Below are 19,007 nucleotides of genomic sequence, written 5' to 3'. Positions count from 1 at the left end.
TGAGCCTCAACCCATGAACCAAGAGGTCACAGATTTGATTCTGGATTAGGGCACATGCCTGGGTTGCAGGCTCGATCCCCAGTAGGGGATGTGCAGGAGGCAACGAATTGGTGTTTCTCTTTCATAGAAGTTTCTATCTCTCTATTCCTCTCCCTTCCTCTCTCTCTTAAAAAAAAAAAAAAAAAAATCAATAAAAAATTTAAAAAATAAAATAAGGAGAATAACTACTACTCCACAGGGTTGTTGTAAGGACATAAAAATATATATGGCAGTACTTTGAAATTACAAAGCCTATTACATAACTGACTGCTATTTCTATTACTGTCATATTCTCTTTCAAAAATTCATTCCCAACCCCAAAGCCAGCTCACTGGAATATCACATTGCTACATTTATCTTAAGGGCCCAGATTAAGTGCTTAAAAATAATAAGATAGAATGTAGGGTAAATATCTTTTGATATCTCAGAAATTTTCTGAGTACTAAAAAACTATAAAATATCCTTTTTTATTTAGTCTTAAGTACATATTGATTAAATCTGTGCAAGTGAAAGACTGAGAGACTCATTAGTATTTCCGAGAATTCATGATCTCCTTCAATACTAGAAAAGTATTGAATTAGTTTGTATATTAATTAAAAGGAGGAAATTAAATAAACATAGGTATAGTACAACATATCTGGAAAGAGCTTTCTAAGTAACCAAACTCAATGTTACCAAACTAGCAAAGTCCTGGGATGTACCAACATTGGAATGGTAACCAAGACAAGACCTTTAATTCCATTTTAATACATTAGGCATAGGGTTACATGCTGTATTTTATAAACACTGTGGGAGAACCCAACTAGAATCCAAAAGAGCAAATGAAATTGTTAATGAGGAGAGTCAGGTAAACAGTTCTATTCAAGATCTACTCTGAAGCCCCCTGTAATCAATCAGTGCCTAAAAGAAATTTTGAATAAAAGATATTTGACCTTATAATTCAAAGGGAAAATGGGATAAAATGTATGAAATCTACTTTGAATTACTTAAGTCAGTGGTCAGCAAACTGCGGCTTGCGAGCCACATGCGGCTCGTGAGCCATGGTTTGCCGCTCTGTTGACTAGTGAGTTTGCCAACCACTAACCTAGACTCTTGATTGCAATAATTACAGGCTGTTGTTGTTCCTTGTGATTAAGCCCCTATCCCAGTGGTCGGCAAACTCATTAGTCAACAGAGCCGCAGTTTGCCGACCACTGACTTAAGTAATCAAAGTAAATTATTATTCCATAGTGCACAATCTTTTCTACATTCACAACCTCTGTAATTCAATGTTCCTCAATATCTCTCTACTCAACTGAAATCTGGATCCTCCCTGAAGACTTAAGAGTAGGAACTGCCCTTATCTCAAAACCCACATGAAGGTGAATTTTGCATCTTTTCCACTCTGCAAGCTACTTCTGGAACATCACTCTTTCCTACTCTCATGTAAAGTCCTGCATCATCTTGTGGGGCTTTATTGTTTACATTAAGGATACATAAAGTACCATGGCCTCTTAATTCATCACCTCTAGTCCAGCCACCACCACATGGCCACATCCTGTTTTGTAACAATGTTGCTAAAGAACCCTTAAATTCCAACAACTCTCTCTGATCCCAATCTATTCTTCTCTCTCACTCAGGTATTCCAGTGTTCTCAGTTCTCTGACCTTATTAGGAAATCCAATACCTTGTTCCCTCCAAATTTTCCAACCTGCCTGCTCTCTCCCACCTGGCAGAATAGTTTAGTGGTAATGTATGCCCCCAAAACTTAGACTTTCTGGGTTACAGTCTTGGCTTCACTAATTAGCTGTGACCTTGGGCAACTTATTTACCCTTTCTGCTTCAGTTTCCACATTTATTCTTTCAATACATATTTCCTGAGTACCTTCTCTGTGCCAGTTCTAGGTGGTAGGAATATGGCAGTGAACAAGAAAAAAAAAAATCCCTGGAGTTTACATTCTAATAAGGGAAAAAGTAGTATCATCTTCATGGGTTTATTAAAAACTTTAAATGAAATATAAAACATAAAAGTGTTTAGACCAGTGCATAATACTGTAGCAAGTACTCAAACATCAGCTATTACTACATTTCACTTTTTTCCTTATCCAATTTAGATTCTCTGATGTTCTTTTCAGTAGTTTCTCATTGGATATGCCTCAGCCCTCAGGGAAACAGAGCAGGACCTGGGGTAGACAGAGATCTCTCCTCCCCAGCCACTGTGTGCCTTAAGTCATTATTATATTCTACTAGATGGCTGGTGCACAAATCATGCATGGGGGAGGGGAGGGGTCCCTCAGCCCAGCCTGCACCCTCTCCAATCCAGAACCCATCAGGCATCCCTCTTACAACCCGGAACCTCTGGCTCCTTACTGCTCACCCGTTGCTGGCCTGATTGCCCTAACTGCTCTCCCCTGCCGACCTGATCCCCCTAACTGCTCTCCCCTGCTGGCCTGATCGCCCCTAACCACCTCTGCCTCGGCCCCGCCACCATGGCTTTGTCTGGAAGGACATCGGAAGTCGTCCGGAAGACGTCCGGTCTAATTAGCATATTACCCTTTTATTAGCATAGATGTGCATTATGTCCTGAAAAGGGCAATAAAGCACTGCTATTACCAGTCTTCACAACCCCTTTGCCCTACTGTTCTTCTACTGTATATCCATAGTGAAATACCGCTTAACCCAACTCTTTTTTGTGTGTGCCCACACTTGAGTACTGCAAAAGAACTGTCACAAAGATTTGTACAACTATACATCTGAGGTCATTAACGTCAAATGATCCATCATTGCCATAAGCTACTTTTATTTTTCCAGCTCTATCTCCCATTTTCAGTAATTCAAACCTTATTTCTTTCCTCTCAAACTTTTGACTTCTTCAGTTTAGATGCCTCTCCTTCTAAGATGCAAACCTTAAGCCCCAAAGCCTATACTTTTAGTTTGCTCCTTTTAAAATTTCCCACATCCCATTTACTCATAGTATATATCAATTATATTATTATCCATATACTTATCTCTATCTCCACTAAACTATAACCCTAAAAGGACAGGAGTAATGTCATCTTTGAAACAGATTGTAGAACTTCCTCCCTAGATTTTTAGGTGTTTCCCTACCAATTGGTAGAAAGGGGTCCACTTACTATCTAAAATACATGTAATACCCGAAGATTAAAAAATTAGCTGTGATGTCTCAAAAGGATAGCTGGCTTTACAAAACAAACAAACAAATAAAATACTTGGACATATTCTACTCTTAAAGGTATGAATGAATATATATATATATATATATATATATATATATATACACACACACACACACACACACACACACACATACATACACACACACACACACATATATAATTTAGCATAAGAAGCAGTGTTTAGAGGCCAACAAATGATCATTTTAGATTAAAAGCAAAACATGGAATGGTATGACAACTAAAACATAAACAAGCTATCATTCTCCCAATACCAAGTTAAAAATAAATCCAGTCTTAATTTTTAAAGAGTTGAACTGAAGAGCAACTCTTTCCCCTTCACTAAAATTACAATAAACACATAGATTTTATATATTAAATACAATGCACATACCTCTACATCTGAAACACTTCGCGGCTGAGCCTGGCATAGCATATTTAATAATTGCAAAATTAATTCTTCAACATACTGAAGAGCATCGTCACTAGACTCAAGCGTTGGATGAACTTGCCCCTGGACCTATAAACAAAAAGCAAAGTAATTAAAATGTAGGTTTGTTTCATCTAATTGAACAAACAAAACCAATAATTTTTTTTTTTATCCTCACCCGAGGATACTTTGCTTTTCAGAGAGTGGAAGGGAGGGAGGGGGAAAGTCGAGAGAAAGAGAAACATCAATGTGAGAGAGACACATCAATTGGTTGCCTCCTGCACACACCCCTCAAAGCTACAACCCTTCGGTGCGTGGGCCAACACTTCACTAAGCTACACAGGCCAGGGCCAAATAATTTTTTTTATTTTACTTTGGGTTTGTACTCAAGAACGTGGTATGGCTCACAAATACAAATTTGAGTGTTATGACACAGAAGTCAGGAGAGTCAGAAGTTCTCAACCTTTTCCCCAGCCACGTGCACCATACATGCTTATTAACATGTTCTTGGAGGTCCACATATCTAATTGCATAATTTCAGTATTTTTTTTTTTCCTTAAACCGTTAGTTACCCTGTGGGAATACAGAGGGTGGGAGAGGCTGAGCTGGGGATAGATATGGTTTTTGTCAAGTACCAGTGGTAGCTGGAACATTTAGTTAACATACCACTTGGGCAAAACTGAACTACTATGGATCTCTGTTCCTTATTTAACTATATCTTTCCTACTAAATGATAAAATCCAAGAGGAATATCTTGAATTCATCATTGTAACTCCAGCATCTAGCTCTTTGTAGAGCACATAATACAAGCTTGATAAATGTTTGTTGAACACAAAGTCACCCTATATCAAAGGATACAAAATGGTACTTTTGATGATTTGTATTGTCTATACTTTAGGAAGATAATTTGGTGGTCACGCATTCATAAACAATCTTTACCTTTATTTTTTTATTATTTCTTTGGAGGCACTTCAGGCCAATGGACTCTGTAAAACTTATATTTTAATAACCAGTATATCTCTCACTTTAAATCAAAATCTAGAAATGATTAAGCTTAGTGAGAAAAGCATGTCAAAAGTCAAGACAGGCAAAAAGCTAGGCCTCTCATGCCAGTTAGCCAAGTTATGAATGCAAATGAAAATTTCTTGAAGGAAATTAAAAGTGCTACTCCACTGAACACACAAATGAAAACAAAACAGCTTTATTGCTGATCTAAAGAAAGTGTTAGTGGTCTGGACAGAAGATCAAACCAGCCACAACACTCTCTCCTCCCCCCCACCCCCCTACTTAAATCAAAGACTAATCCGGAACAAGGCCCTAACTCTCTTCATTCTGTCAAGGCTGAGAGAGTCAATACAGCTGCAGAAGAAAGGCTGAAGCTATCAGAGGTTGGTTCATGAGGATTAAGGAAGAAGCTCTCTCCACAATATAAAAGCATGAGGTGAAGCAGCAAATGCTGTTGTAGAAGCTACAGCAAGTTTATCCAGAAGATATAGCTAAGATAATCAATGAAGGTGGTTATGCTCAATAACAGATTTTCAATGTAGATTAAACAACCTTATATTGGAAGAAGATGCCAACTAGGACTTTCATAGCTGAAGAGAAGTCAATGCCTGGCTTCAAAACTTCCAAGGACAGGATAGCTCTCTAGTTAGATGCTAATGAGACTGCAGCAGGTCAGTCACATCTTCAGGCTCCAGTTCTAATTCTAGTTCTCTTGCAGTTTCTACCACATCTGTAGTTACTTCCTCACTGAAGTCTTGAACCTCTCAAAGTCATCCGTGACAGTTAAAATCAGCTTCTACTAAAGTCCTGTTAATGTTGATATTTTGACTTCTTCCCTTTTCTTCTGCAGCTGTATTTTCAGGCAATATCTATCAGGTAAATACTATTTTGACTTTAAGTTTAAGCCAATGCTCATTTACCAGTCTGAAAATCCTAGGGCCCTTAAGAATGACACTAAATCTACTCTGTCTGTGCTCTATAAATGGAACAACAAACCATGGATAACAGCACATCTGTTTACAACATGGCTTACTGAATAGTTTAAGCCCACTGTTGAGACCTACTGCTCAGAACAAAAGATTCCTTTCAAAATATTACGGCTCACTGACAATGCCCCTGGTCACCTACGATGGAGATATATGAGATTAATGTAGTTTTCATGCCTGCTAACAGAATATACATTCTGTAGCCCATGGATCAAGAAGTAATTTCAACCTTTTAGTCTCATTACTTAAGAAAAACATTTCATAAGGCTATAGCTGCTATAGGTAGTGATACCTCTAATACAGTGGTCGGCAAACTCATTAGTCAACAGAGCCAAATATCAACAGTACAACGACTGAAATTTCTTTTGAGAGCCAATTTTTTTTTAAAATATATTTTATTGGTATTTTACAGAGAGGAAGGGAGAGGGATAGAGAGCTAGAAACATCCATGAGAGAGAAACATCGATCAGCTGCCTCCTGCACACCTCCCACTGGGGATGTGCCCACAACCAAGGTACATGCCCTTGACCAGAATCGAACCCGGGACCCTTCAGTCCGCAGGCTGACGCTCTATCCACTGAGCCAAACCGGTTTCGGCGAAAGCCAAATTTTTTAAACTTAAACTTCTAATGCCACTTCTTCAAAATAGACTTGCCCAGGTCGTGGTATTTTGTGGAAGAGCCACACTCAAGGGGCCAAAGAGCTGCATGTGGCTCGCGAGCCGCAGTTTGCCGACCACAGCTCTAATAGATCTGAGCAAAATAAATTAAAAACCTTCTGAAAAAGATTCACATTCTAGATGTCATTCAGAATATTCATGATTCATGGAAAGATGTCAAAATATCAACATTAACAGGACTTTAAAAGCAGTTGATACTAACCCTCGTGGATGACTCTGAGAGATTCAAGATTTCAGTGAGGAAGTAACCACAGATGTGGCAGAAACAGCAAGAGAACTAAATTAGATCTGGAGCCTGAAGTAGTGACTGAACTGCTGCAATCTCATGATAAAACTTTAATGGATAAGGAAGATGCTTCTTATGGATGAGCAAAGGAAGTGGTTTCTTGCCCTAGCTGACTTGGCTCAGTGGATAGAGTGTCGGCCCTCAAACTGAAGGGTCCCAGGTTCGATTCCAGTCAAGGATATGTACCTTGGTTGCAGGCTCAATCCCTGGTCCTGGTCCAGGCATGTGCAAGAGGCAACTAATCGATGTGTGTCTCTCACATCAATGTTTCTCTCTCCCCATCCTTCCCACTCTCTAAAAATCAATGGAAAAAATATCCTCAGGTAAGGATTAACCACAAACAAACAAAAAACAGTCCCTGCTCATATGGACCTAATACTCTAATATGTAGAATCAAATGAACTCTTTATAACCAAAGCGGTGAAATGCTATGGTTTAAAAACAAAAACTTGATAATGTTTAAAATTCAGGCACATATAATTCAAATGTTATGTTTGACACCTTGTATAACATAAAATTTTAGAAATTCAAATACTTTTATTCATTGATGTTTATAAATATAACCTATTAGATAAATAATGCATGATGCCACTGTTCTTCTAAGTTTCTGGACATTAACCTTTATCGTATCTTATATCTGTCAAATAGGGATCACAAAGTTCATTTATACAAGAGAGTAATAAATTATTTTACTTCTGCCGAAACCGGTTTGGCTCAGTGGATAGAGCATCAGCCTGCGGACTGAGGGGTCCCGGGTTCGATTCCGGTCAAGGGCACGTACCTTGGTTGCGGGCACATCCCCAGTAGGGGGTGTGCAGGAGGCAGCTGATCGATGTTTCTCTCTCATCGATGTTTCTAGCTCTCTATCCCTCTCCTCTCTCTTCCTCTCTGTAAAAAATTAATAAAATATATTTTAAAAAAAATTATTTTACTTCCTTAAAAACAAAAACATTACTTCAAACCTCTGACTGAAAAACATGGACAATGGTAAATGTTTAAAGACAAGCAGAGCACCAATTCCTGAAATACACAGACTTTGCTCTTTACCTTTCAAGGAAGATACTACTAAGAGATTTCTTTAATGAGCAGGCAGTAATATTACATTTCCTATACAGATAGAATAAAAATATTCTCTTCTATGAGATAGTGTTACAGCTAAAGTATTCCATGTGTTCCATTCCATATAAATGGTACTCAAAGACATCTAATAGATCAAATGATCCCAATCATTCAAAACTATACAGAATAGGTTACCCTGCCAAACCTTATGACAGCCTTCTGAAGCCATTCATAGCTGATATTCACTGAGGGTGTGCATGTGCACTCACAATTAAAATTAACATTAGAATTGGGTTTAAACTAGGTGTGAGTTTTCCTTTATTTTCATTTTTTGAAAATATTGTTTTATTGACATAGAAAACATCATATACTTCTTTAAATGCAATTAGTTAATTTAAGTAAAATAAATGCAAAAAATTCACTAAAGAATTAATGATAGACATGAATAAGAATTCATATGATTGCCGAAACTGGTTTGGCTCAGTGGATAGAGTGTCAGCCTGCGGACTGAAAGGTCCCAGGTTCGATTCCGGTCAAGGGCAAGTACCTTGGTTGCGGGCACGTCCCTAGTAGGGGGTGTGCAGGAGGCAGCTGATCAATGTTTCTCTCTCATCGATGTTTCTAGCTTTCTATCCCTCTCCCTTCCTCTCTGTAAAGAATCAATAAAATATATTTAAAAAAAAAAAAGAATTCATATGATCATGACAGTATTTCTTTGAAGATATAATCATGATCTTCAACAAAGGTGCCACCCCTTGAATTTTAAACTTTCCTTAAGGACTGCCTGCTTCTATTTTGACAGTTCGTCTGTAGTAATTTCTAAGATTCAGAAGCAACTTTGTTGGCTAGTATTGCCAGATTTTGTGGAATCTGAAAAAGCAAAAGGATTAGGTCTAAATCAATTCCTAGCTCTTTGATATATGAGTCCTCTAAGTGTATTTAGAAACCCTTGGGCAAACTGCCAGAATAAACTATGTTGAATTCTGATGAATCTTTAATAGCCTTTTCTAGCTAATGGCTCTCTGAAGAATTAGAAAGGCTTCTAGATTGTATTTTGTCATATCTTGAGCCCAGATCTGCTACTTTTATTTATAATCATAACAGGAGAATTTGAAATAAAACTGGTATTCTCAAAACCTTTACAATCGTAAATAACAGATTTGTATTGTTAAACCTCTCAGTATTATGACTGTTTTAGTCAACGTTTGATGTTTTAGATGCTTATTTCTTTTCATTCTAAGTTTCATTTAAAAATTAAAGCAGAAATCCTTTGCAAAAACAAATTTAAAGACAAAAATAAAACAAGTTAAAGAGCTTAAATCTTTTCCATAAATAAAACGGACTAAAAATTTTTTTCATTTCTTGGGGCCTATCAGTCTTTAGGTCCACGTATATAGCGTATGCAAAAATTCCCCCTCCCCCGCCCAGCTCCTCTTATTTGCTGGGGACACAAAAATGAATGAGGACATGGCATCTGCCCTTAAAGATTTCATCTCACAGATGAGTTAGGCATATAAACAAAGACTTCACACAATATGATGAAGCTAAAATGAAGTTAATATTTAAGGTACAGTGATGACCAAAAAGAGAATGATCTAGCTGTTGATATGTGAGAAGTATCAGAAGCCTTCACAAGTAAAACGTTCTTGAGCTGGAGAATAAAGGATAAATAAGATTCAACAGGCAGTAGATAAGGAAGCAGGGTTTTTAGTAAAAAAGCTAACATAAAAAGACACAGAGGCCAAGACAAAATGATGTGGTGGGGAAACTGCAAGAATTGGACCAAAGAGTACCTTTGGGGAAAGCTAAGACTAGAAAGGGCGGGCTTGTATGTCATACTAAGGAGTTGGAAAGTGATCAGGAAAGCAAAAAAATAACTGAAGAGTTTTAAACAAAACACTGACATAATTAGATTTGTATGCTGAAGAATCTCTTTGCTACAAGGATGCTTTGCTATGAACCATTCATATTAAAAACTTAGTTTAGTTTAGTCTAAGTCTCTTTCCAATGGCGGAGGGGGATAAGAATATGAAAAAAGAAAAAAATTTCCCCTCAGTTGGGACTCATTCAAAAAATATTTATTGAAGGTCTACTGTGTACAAGATGCTATTCTAAATGTCAGAGATCCAGTAGTATACAAGGTATACAAAGTCCTGGCTCTCATTGACCTTATATTTTAATACAAAGAGGGCTCCAGCCATTTGGTTTTATTTTTTTTTAAATCTTGTTTTAAACCCCAATCTACTGAAATGAGACCTAAGTATATGGGAGAAAGCTTGTGCTCCCAACTTCTGCTTCCAGGTTGGAGTCATGGTGGTGGCAAATTCAAACCCTGTGGTGTTTTGTGTTGTTGTTTTTTTTTAATCCTCACGCGAGGATATTTTTTTCTATTGATCTTTAGAAAGAGAGTGAAAGAAAGAGAGGGAGAGGGAGGGAGGGAGGGAGACAGAGAGGGAGAGAGGGAGAGCGGGGGGGGGGGGGGGAGAGAGAGAGAGAGAGAGAGAGAGAGAGAGAGAGAAATATCAATGTGAGACACAATCAACTGGTTGCTTCCCGCAAGTGCCCTGAAAGGGATGGGGATCGAACCTGCAACCAAGGTATGTGCCCTTGACCAGGAATCAAACCCACGATCCTTCCGTCTGTGGGCTGATGCTAACCACTGAGACAAACGAGCAAGGGCCCTGTTGTGGTCTCACTGGCAGCTAGGAAGCTGGCCACAAAGATCTAGTTCTTTGTAGATGTGTACTGGAGAATTTAGAAAATTGGGGTTCTGATAGGATACAAAGGGAGTACTTTCCACAGTATTATAAAGGATTTGATTCAGGGTGGAGAGTTTGTTACTGGAGTTGCCAGTATTGACTGGGGACCATTTGGATGAAAATTTTAAACTTAGGCACTCAGCTCCAGGACTGCTTTCAATGGCAAACAGGTCCCAGTACTTATGGCTGTCAATTCTTCATCACCTGCTCTAAGTGTGATTGGCTGGATGGAAAGCATGTGGTGCTTGGAAAAAAAATCACTGATGGACTTCTAGTGATGAGAGTGTCCCCACATGCCCCAACAATAAACCCAAGCTGCCTGTGGTGACCTCACAGTGTGGGGAGATATAGGCCAGAGCAAGACTGAATCAGGCCTCCTTGTCTCTGCCATTATAGGCCTGCCCTTGCTCTGGGTGATGCTCTTAAGTAAAATAATCTGTAATGGCCCCTATCTGATTCCCTGCTTGCTACTGCCCTGTTTGATCAAGAGACTCTGGAAATATCACAGATTCATAACCCAAGATTTTCTGTTTTTTAACTGTAAATAAATTTTTTTATTTTGGTGAGGCATTGGGGGCGGGGGGGGGGGAGTGGGAAGTAAAAGGGAAACTACAGATGTAACTAAAGTACATCTAAGTTTTTCTAGGAATTGAATACACTACTTACACACAATTAATGTTTTGTGTCAACACATCACTGGTGGTTAACGCAGAAATATTACCTCTCCTCTAATAGAGCCAGGTTTGTATCCTACCTATACTTCATTATAACTACCATGTCATCTGTTCATTTCACTCCTTGCCCACTACCTTGCACTCTTTCCCAGAAACCACAGAACCTAACTACATTAGGATAGTTCAGAGAAAAAAGCGTTCTATTCATGGAGTACTTATGAAATGAATGGATGAATCACACTGTTAAGTTCCATATAATATTAGAAATAACTTTATTAAACATGCTTTGTAGGGTGGAGAATCTAATCACTGTTTATAATACTGCCTAAGAGAGGGTGTTTCAAATCCCAAGCAATTTATAAACTAACTTTTGAACCTCAACTCATTATTAAGTGGGAATAGGCAATATACCTAGATAATAATTTAAATTCTTCTTCTTAAAGTAACTTTTTACAGTCTCATTGAAGCTTGACATTTAAAATTTCCCAATACAAACCTATTAAATAATCCTAAAAATTAACAGAATTAAGAGAAATGCAAAATAAAGGAACAATGAGATATTTTACTTTGATCAGACTAGCAAAAATTAAAACAATCACAGCAATGCTAGAGACAGCTAGTAGAAATGCTGATAACAGACTTTTAAAAAGGTAATCCAGCCCTGACCAGTGTGGCTCAATGGTTGCAATGTCTTTCTGTATACTGAAAGGTGGCAGATTTCTTTTCTGGTCAGGGCACACAGGTTTCTGGTTCAACCCCCAGTCCAGCTGTATACTACTATTAAAATTAAAAATTAATACACCCCACGGCCCAGCAACCACATCTTGGGAATTTATTCTATAGAAATAAAAGATACACATACAAAGATTTTATTGCACCACTGTTCATAGTGATAAAAACTTATAAATAATGTAAATGTCCATCAGTAAGGGAATGTTTAAATAAATTATGGAATATTATTACTGTAGGCTAAATTGTATTCCCTAAATTTTCATATGCTGAAGTCCTAATTCCCAGTACTTCAGAATGTGACTATATTTGGAGATTGTGTCTTTAAAGAGGTAATTAAAATGAGGTCATTAGGGTAGGCCCTAATCCAAGACAACTGTTGTTCTTGTAAGAAGAGGAAATTTGGACACACATATACACAGAGGGAAGACCACAGGAAGGAGATAACGACCTACAAAACAAGAAAAGAGGCCTCAGAAAAAAATCAAACTTGCCAACACCTTGAACTTGAACTTGTAGCCTCCATAACTGTAATAAAATAAATTTCCGTTGTTTAAGCTTCCCAGTGTGTGGTTCTTTTTTATTGCAGCCCTGGCAAACTAACACAACTATGTAGCCATTACAAAGAATATAAAGCAAGCCCTGGCTGGGTAGCTCAGTTGGTTAGACCAGTGGTCGGGAAACTCATTAGTCAACAGAGCCAAATATCAACAGTACAACGATTGAAATTTCTTTTGAGAGCCGAAAACCGACTTCTGCGCATGGGCCACGAAGTTTCAATCGCACTGTACGTGTGCCCCCGCACGTGGTATTTTGTGGAAGAGCCACACTCAAGAGGCCAAAGAGCCGCATGTGGCTCGTGAGCCGCAGTTTGCCGACCACTGGGTTAGAGCACTGTCCTGAAACACCAAGGTTGTGGGATTGATCCCTGGTCAGGGCACATACAAGAGTCAACCAATTAATATATAAATAAGTAGAACAACAAATTGCTCTCTCAAAAAAAAAAAAAAAATTAATTAGAGCTATGCCATTTGACAAATTTCCACAAGGTATTTTGAGTAAGACAGAACAATTTGAAGTACAGGGAATGATCAAAACACAAACACACACACACACACACACACACACACACACACACACACAAACATGTGTATGTTTCTAATGTAATTCAGATAAACATTTGTACATGCACATGACAACATGGAGAGAAATACGGAATAATATAACCTAGGTTATTAACATGGGTTACAGGGTCCTGACAGGTAAGGAGTGGGGATGGAAGGAAAGAAAATAAGAATAAAACCACCCCCCAAAAAAAAACTGTACTGAAAATAAGTGTCATGTTTATGCACATTTGTAACATTTTATGTATATGTGTATATATATAATTTTTAAATGTAATTAAAATTGTTCATTTCATTTAATTTTCATTCAAATAACATGTTTCATAATTGCTTTTTTGTTGTGTGTACATTAGCCACGGGAAAGGCAATATTCAAAGTCCTTTCCCACAGAAAGTAACTACACACATCAAATTCCAAACATGTATCAAGTGCCAAGTTCATATCACATTTCACTTGTTTTGCTTTAAAAACAATACATATGACCTTCCCAAACAAATTTTTTATTACTTTCTGTGATAACACCAATAAAACAAAGAACTGACTCAGAAAAGAATCTGTTTTCTTAGTTCTTCTTCAAGCATGTTCCTTTTAAAAAAAAAAAATGTTTTCATTAATTTCAGGGAGGAAGGGAGAGGTAGAGATAGAAACATCAATGATTGGCTGCCTCCTGATCAATCCCGCATGTGCCCTGACCTGGAATTGAACCCTGACTTCCTGGTTCATGGGTCAATGCTCAACCACTGAGCCATACCGGCCGGATATCTTCTTAATCTTCACACTCAAGAGTCTTCCAACTGTGGCAGAAATCCCTTATCAGTGATGCCCCAACATAGGTAGGAGGGTTTTATAAAATTTCCATGTTCCTTCCCCACTACACGCCCACTCCCCGTGTTCCTATCCATCCTATCTTTTTTTCTTTAAGATAGTGACCTTATCCTGCTGGACCTGGTGTCCTCATATCTTCATGGGCCTTTTATTTAATGGTTTTGTTTTTGTTTTATTGATTTCAGGTAGAGGAAGGGAGAAGGGGAGAGAGAAAGAAACATCAATGATGAGAGAGAATTATTGATCAGCTGCCTCCTGCACACCCCAGGCATATACCCTGACCAAGAATCCAACCGTGACCTCCTGGTTCATGGTTGGGGCTCAACCACTCAGCCACACCAGCCAGGCCATCCTATCTTATTAAGTTTCAATCCCATTCTAAACAGTATCTTTAAAGCTAGAGCAGAAATTCGTAATACATGTGTTGCCATTATCTTTCTTTGGCAGTTTTCCTAAAAATTCCAAAAGGTGGCAGTTTGTGACTTGAATGTCTTTTGACTGCCTATACCTCTAAGCATTAGATTCTAAAATCTAGTGAATCAAAGGCATAAAAGTTCAAATTCAAACTTCTCCAAATAGATCAGGTTCCTTGATGTGTGATCACTAACAGTAAATTAATTTACTAAATGAACTAGATTTTTCCATATTTATTTTTTTATTTCTAGAAGGTAAAATGGTCATTGTCATCTGTGAATTCCACCTTATCCATTTTCATACTTTCTGAGTAAAGAGGCTATATACCAAATATGATACATGAACACATGCATGTGTCCAACAGATATAGATACTAAGGATATAAGATACACACAGTCTCTGCTCTCTCAGACCTTAAAATTACAGGAGGGGAATAAGACATTAATCCCAAAAATGACTACATAATAAGAAACATAGTAGTTAAGAGGTTAAATGTGGCCTAAGCTGTCTAAATTCAAATTTCTGTCCTTTCAATTACCAGGGTGTAACCCTGAGCAAATTAATTAATCCTTCTGATAATAATTATGTACCAGTAGAGAGTGTTTACTTAATATTATCTGTAGTTATGCTGTTGTTCTTATTAGGGGATTCTGTAAAGCTATAGAAATGGGGTTAAGTTAACCTAGTAGTTCTGGAAAGGAAGGCTAAAGCAGAAATCTGATGGATGAATAGAATTTAGGTGAAAAGTGGGTTGGGAAAATGAGACGGGTAATATTCTAGGTAAAGGAAACAGCATGTATAGACATGAAGGGGATAAAATAAGAAGGTTGGTTAGGGCCCAGATCTCTGGCCAGATGTTCCAGACGCAGATGCATTTACTAAGATAAGGAATACTGTAAGAACAGACTTTTTAGTAAGCAGAGAGGGGAACAAGGAGAATACGACTTTAGTTATGGACTTCATTATACTTGCAATATCTTTGAGACATGAAATTGGCAAGCAATCACTTTAATATATGGGTAAACAAATCTGAAATTCAATTTTAATAATTTTTATTATACTAGGTGTACCAGTTAATAATGCAGATTTTGTAATCAAAGAAAACATGGTAATTTCAAGAGAAACATCAAAAGTGCTTTATTCAAAGTAATGTTCATCACTAGCTACACATTTCCCTATCTTTCAGGTAATTTGTGGATACTGTCCCAATAGAACTTTTGTTTTGAGGCAAACCATTCAGAGACCCAATTTTCCACTTCTTCGTACGTTTTGAAGTGCTGCTCAGGAAGTGCGTGTACCATCAATCAGAACAAGTGATAATCTGAAGGAGCAAGGTCTAGTGAACATGGTGGGTGGGTTAGTACTTTCCAGGCAAGATCTTTTAACATGTCTTTAACTGGTTTTGAAGTGTGTGATGGTGCATCCTCATGAAGCAAAATTATTTTGCTGTGTCTTCTGGCACATTCTGGTCGTTTCACGATCAAAGCATGGTTCAAATTGATTATTATCGGTAGCGATCAGTATTAATGGTTTCACCTGGTTTTAGAAGCTCCTAATACACCACACCTTCCTGATCCCACCAAACGCAGAGCATTGTCTTCTTTCTGTGGTCTTGCAGTCGATGTTGATGGTTGACCTGGATCAACCCATGATTTTGTGTGTTTGGGATTCTCAAAATAAATCCATTTTCATTGCCAGTCTCAAGTCGATGCAAAAAAGACTTTCTTTCATGCCACTGAAGCAACATTTTACTAACAACTTTTCGGTTTTCCATTTATCTTTTGTTCAGTGGATGTGGCACCCATTTTCCTTCCTTTAAAATCTTTCCCATTGTTTGTAAACAATTGGAAATTGTTTGCTGAGCAACGTTTAATCTTTCTGCAAGTTGTTTTTGAGTTTGACACGCATCTTCATCCAATAATGCTTGTAATTGTTTGTCTTCAAACTTTTTCAGTTGACCAGGACGTTCTTTCACTTTCAAAGCATTTAAACCAGCATTCACAAGTATCTTGAGATGGAGCATGTTTACCATAAGCTTCCCGAAGCTTTCAGCAGCACTTTTCTTCAAAATAATGAATTAAAACTTCCCGCAAATGCTTTTTTTGGGGGGCACGAAATTCGACATTTTTAAGTGTAAAAATATCTATGATGTTAACACCTTCAGCAAATTTGACATATGAAGTTTTGAAGCTTGTTGTCAATACAACAAAAGAGCATACATATCAAATTGAATATATACCAACATATGTGTAACTCCATGTATTGAAAAATATCCGCATTAGTAACAGCTACACCTAGTATAATGCCTCCTTCTTATCAAAATAGCAGGAAGTTATTATATATTACATCACTGTAAAATAAGTGTCACAAGAAATCAAAGAAATGCACCCCCTCTCCAGATATCCATAATATCCAGCAGAAATGAAAGATATTTTAATGCTTTGAATGCCCTCAATCCACCAATTACATGATGATAGACAGTAAAGTTACAAGGGGTATAAGTACAAAACAGGAATGTTAGAAGTGACTTTCCCCTATTTCCCACATCTTTCTACTATTCTAGAACATGGTTGGATGTCCCTGGCAAAGAAAGGTGTCTACTGACTCCTGGGCTCAGCTGTGATAAATACATTCTTCAAAGGGAAGCTCTAAAATAATAGTCACATCTATGAAAAGCATACCTTGCACAAATGGTTAGGTATAGAGATCATTTCAATGCAAGAAAAGAAAATGCCACAGAATGGCAGATTTGCTTCACCTTTCCTGATAACTGGCATTAATTAGTACTTATTAAAATCACATGCTTATATTTCATAAAATATTTCCTTATATAGAATCAGTATATCTTAATTTTTTAAATATTGCGTATTGCTAACATAGCAAGAACAGTAGAGCTGTCAAATGATAAAGTCTTGTCAGCAAAAAAAAAAAATTATTAAGCCTTATGATTCATTTAATAACTTCACATTTTTTAGCTCACAAAACAAATCCACGGATCTTTATACGAACTTAAAAAAAGCCTGCTATTTTCTTGGAGACTGCTGATGGAGTAAATAGGAGTTGTAGTCAGAAGACCTGTCTTGGACATCAGACTTTACCTGTATGATCTTAGGCAAGTCATTAAATCTCCTAAATGTTTCTCATTGAAAATAACAATATTAACCATCTCCAGAGGATAGTGTGAAGATTGAAAGAAATCATATATTTGAGAGAAAAAAAATGGCGACGGAATAAACAGACATGTTCCGAGCCTTGTCCCAGAACAGAAAGAAAGACCAGCTGAGGGTCGCACGAGGAGTGTTTGTTGGCAAGTTAAGGGACAGCTAAACTCCAGGAGAAGGTGGGGGACTCCTAGACGGGGTTCTCCTGACTAGGCAGCCTCCCAGAGCTACAGGCTCGGACGTGGAGACTGCGCCATCTTGAAAGGGAAAGTGGAGCTTATCGGAAGCCTGAAAATCCACAACTGCAGCACCCACCGAACAGCTGCGAGCCCCAGAACAACGCTCCCCAATTGGCGCAAACACGCGGATTCAGAGGAGCTCTACACTCCACCACAGAAAGGAGAGAGAGAGAACTACATAACCAGATATCCAGAGAAGAGAGAGCATGGGGAGACCAAGAAACAGCCCACATGAAAGAAAAGCAGGCATCACCAGAAAAGGAAGTAAACGAAATGGAGGCAAGCAACCTGCCAGAGAAAGAATTCAGAGAAATGGTCATAAGGTGGCTGAAAAGAATGGAAGACAAATTCGACAATATGAGTAAGAACCAAAAGGAAATGAAGAAGAACCAAGAAGAAATGAAAAATGACATCGCTGCTGTAAAGAACTCAATAGAAAGCATTAAGAGTAGACTAGAAAAAGCAGAGGACCGCATCAGTGAGCTAGAAGACAAGATGGGAAAAAATACCCAAGCAGAGCAGCTTCTAGAAAAAAAATTAAAAAGCAGGAGGAGAGCCTAAGGGAACTTTGGGACAACACGAAACAAAACAACATCTGCATAATGGGAGTTCCAGAAGGAAAGGAAACTGAGCAAGGAAAACTTGTTTGAAGAAATAATGACAGAAAACTTCCCTGATATAGAGCAGAAAAAACCCACACAAACCCAAGAAGCTCACAGAGTCCCAAGCAAAATGAACCCCAAAAGACCGACGCCAAGGCACATTATAATTAAATTGGCAAACACCAACGACAATATAAGAATCTTAAAAGAGGCAAGAGAGAGACAGAAAGTTACATACAAAGGAACCCCCATCAGACTAGCAACTGATTTCTCAACAGAAACTCATCAGGCCATAAGGGAATGGAATGAAATATACAAAGTCATGCAAAGGAAGGGTCTGAATCCAAGAACACTGTACCCAGCAAGGCTATCAATCAAAATTGAAGGTGAAATCAGGAGCTTTACAGACAAAAAAGGACTAAGGGAACTTATTACAACCAAACCAGCAATGCAAGAAATTCTAAAGGGTCTGCTGTAAAAAAAAGAAATAGGAAGCGAAGAAGGAACACAGGGGTAAAGAATAAAAATGGCGACAAATAAGTACCTATCAATAATTTTAAATGTAAATGGATTAAATGCCCCAATCAAAAGACATAGGGTAACGGATTGGATAAGAAAACAAGACCCATATATCTGCTGTATACAAGAAACCCACCTCAGAAAAAAAGACGCACACAGACTGAGGGTGAAGGGATGGAAAAAGGTTTTTCAGGCGAATGGAAATGAAAAAAAAGCTGGGGTAGCAATACTTATATCTGACAAATTAGATCTCAAAATGAAGGACATAACAAGAGATAAGGAAGGCCACTTCATAATACTAAAG

At 37.9% G+C, this 19,007-nt stretch overlaps 1 protein-coding gene across 2 annotated transcripts in view; it reads right to left on the bottom strand.

The window, feature by feature from the left end:
- The window catches only part of SOS1 (SOS Ras/Rac guanine nucleotide exchange factor 1), a 120,842-nt gene that overhangs the window by 80,496 nt on the left and 21,339 nt on the right, over positions 1 to 19,007 (bottom strand). For both annotated transcript variants that reach the window (XM_080683092.1, XM_080683093.1), the window contains exon 2: positions 3,607 to 3,732. In XM_080683092.1, the coding sequence (XP_080539218.1) occupies positions 3,607 to 3,732 (126 nt within the window). The remainder of the gene's footprint in view (positions 1 to 3,606; positions 3,733 to 19,007) is intronic.

This window comes from Plecotus auritus (genome assembly GCF_963455305.1).
Source record: "Plecotus auritus genome assembly, chromosome: 8".
Lineage (NCBI taxonomy): Eukaryota > Metazoa > Chordata > Mammalia > Chiroptera > Vespertilionidae > Plecotus > Plecotus auritus.
This window is presented reverse-complemented; position numbering and strand designations above follow the sequence as displayed.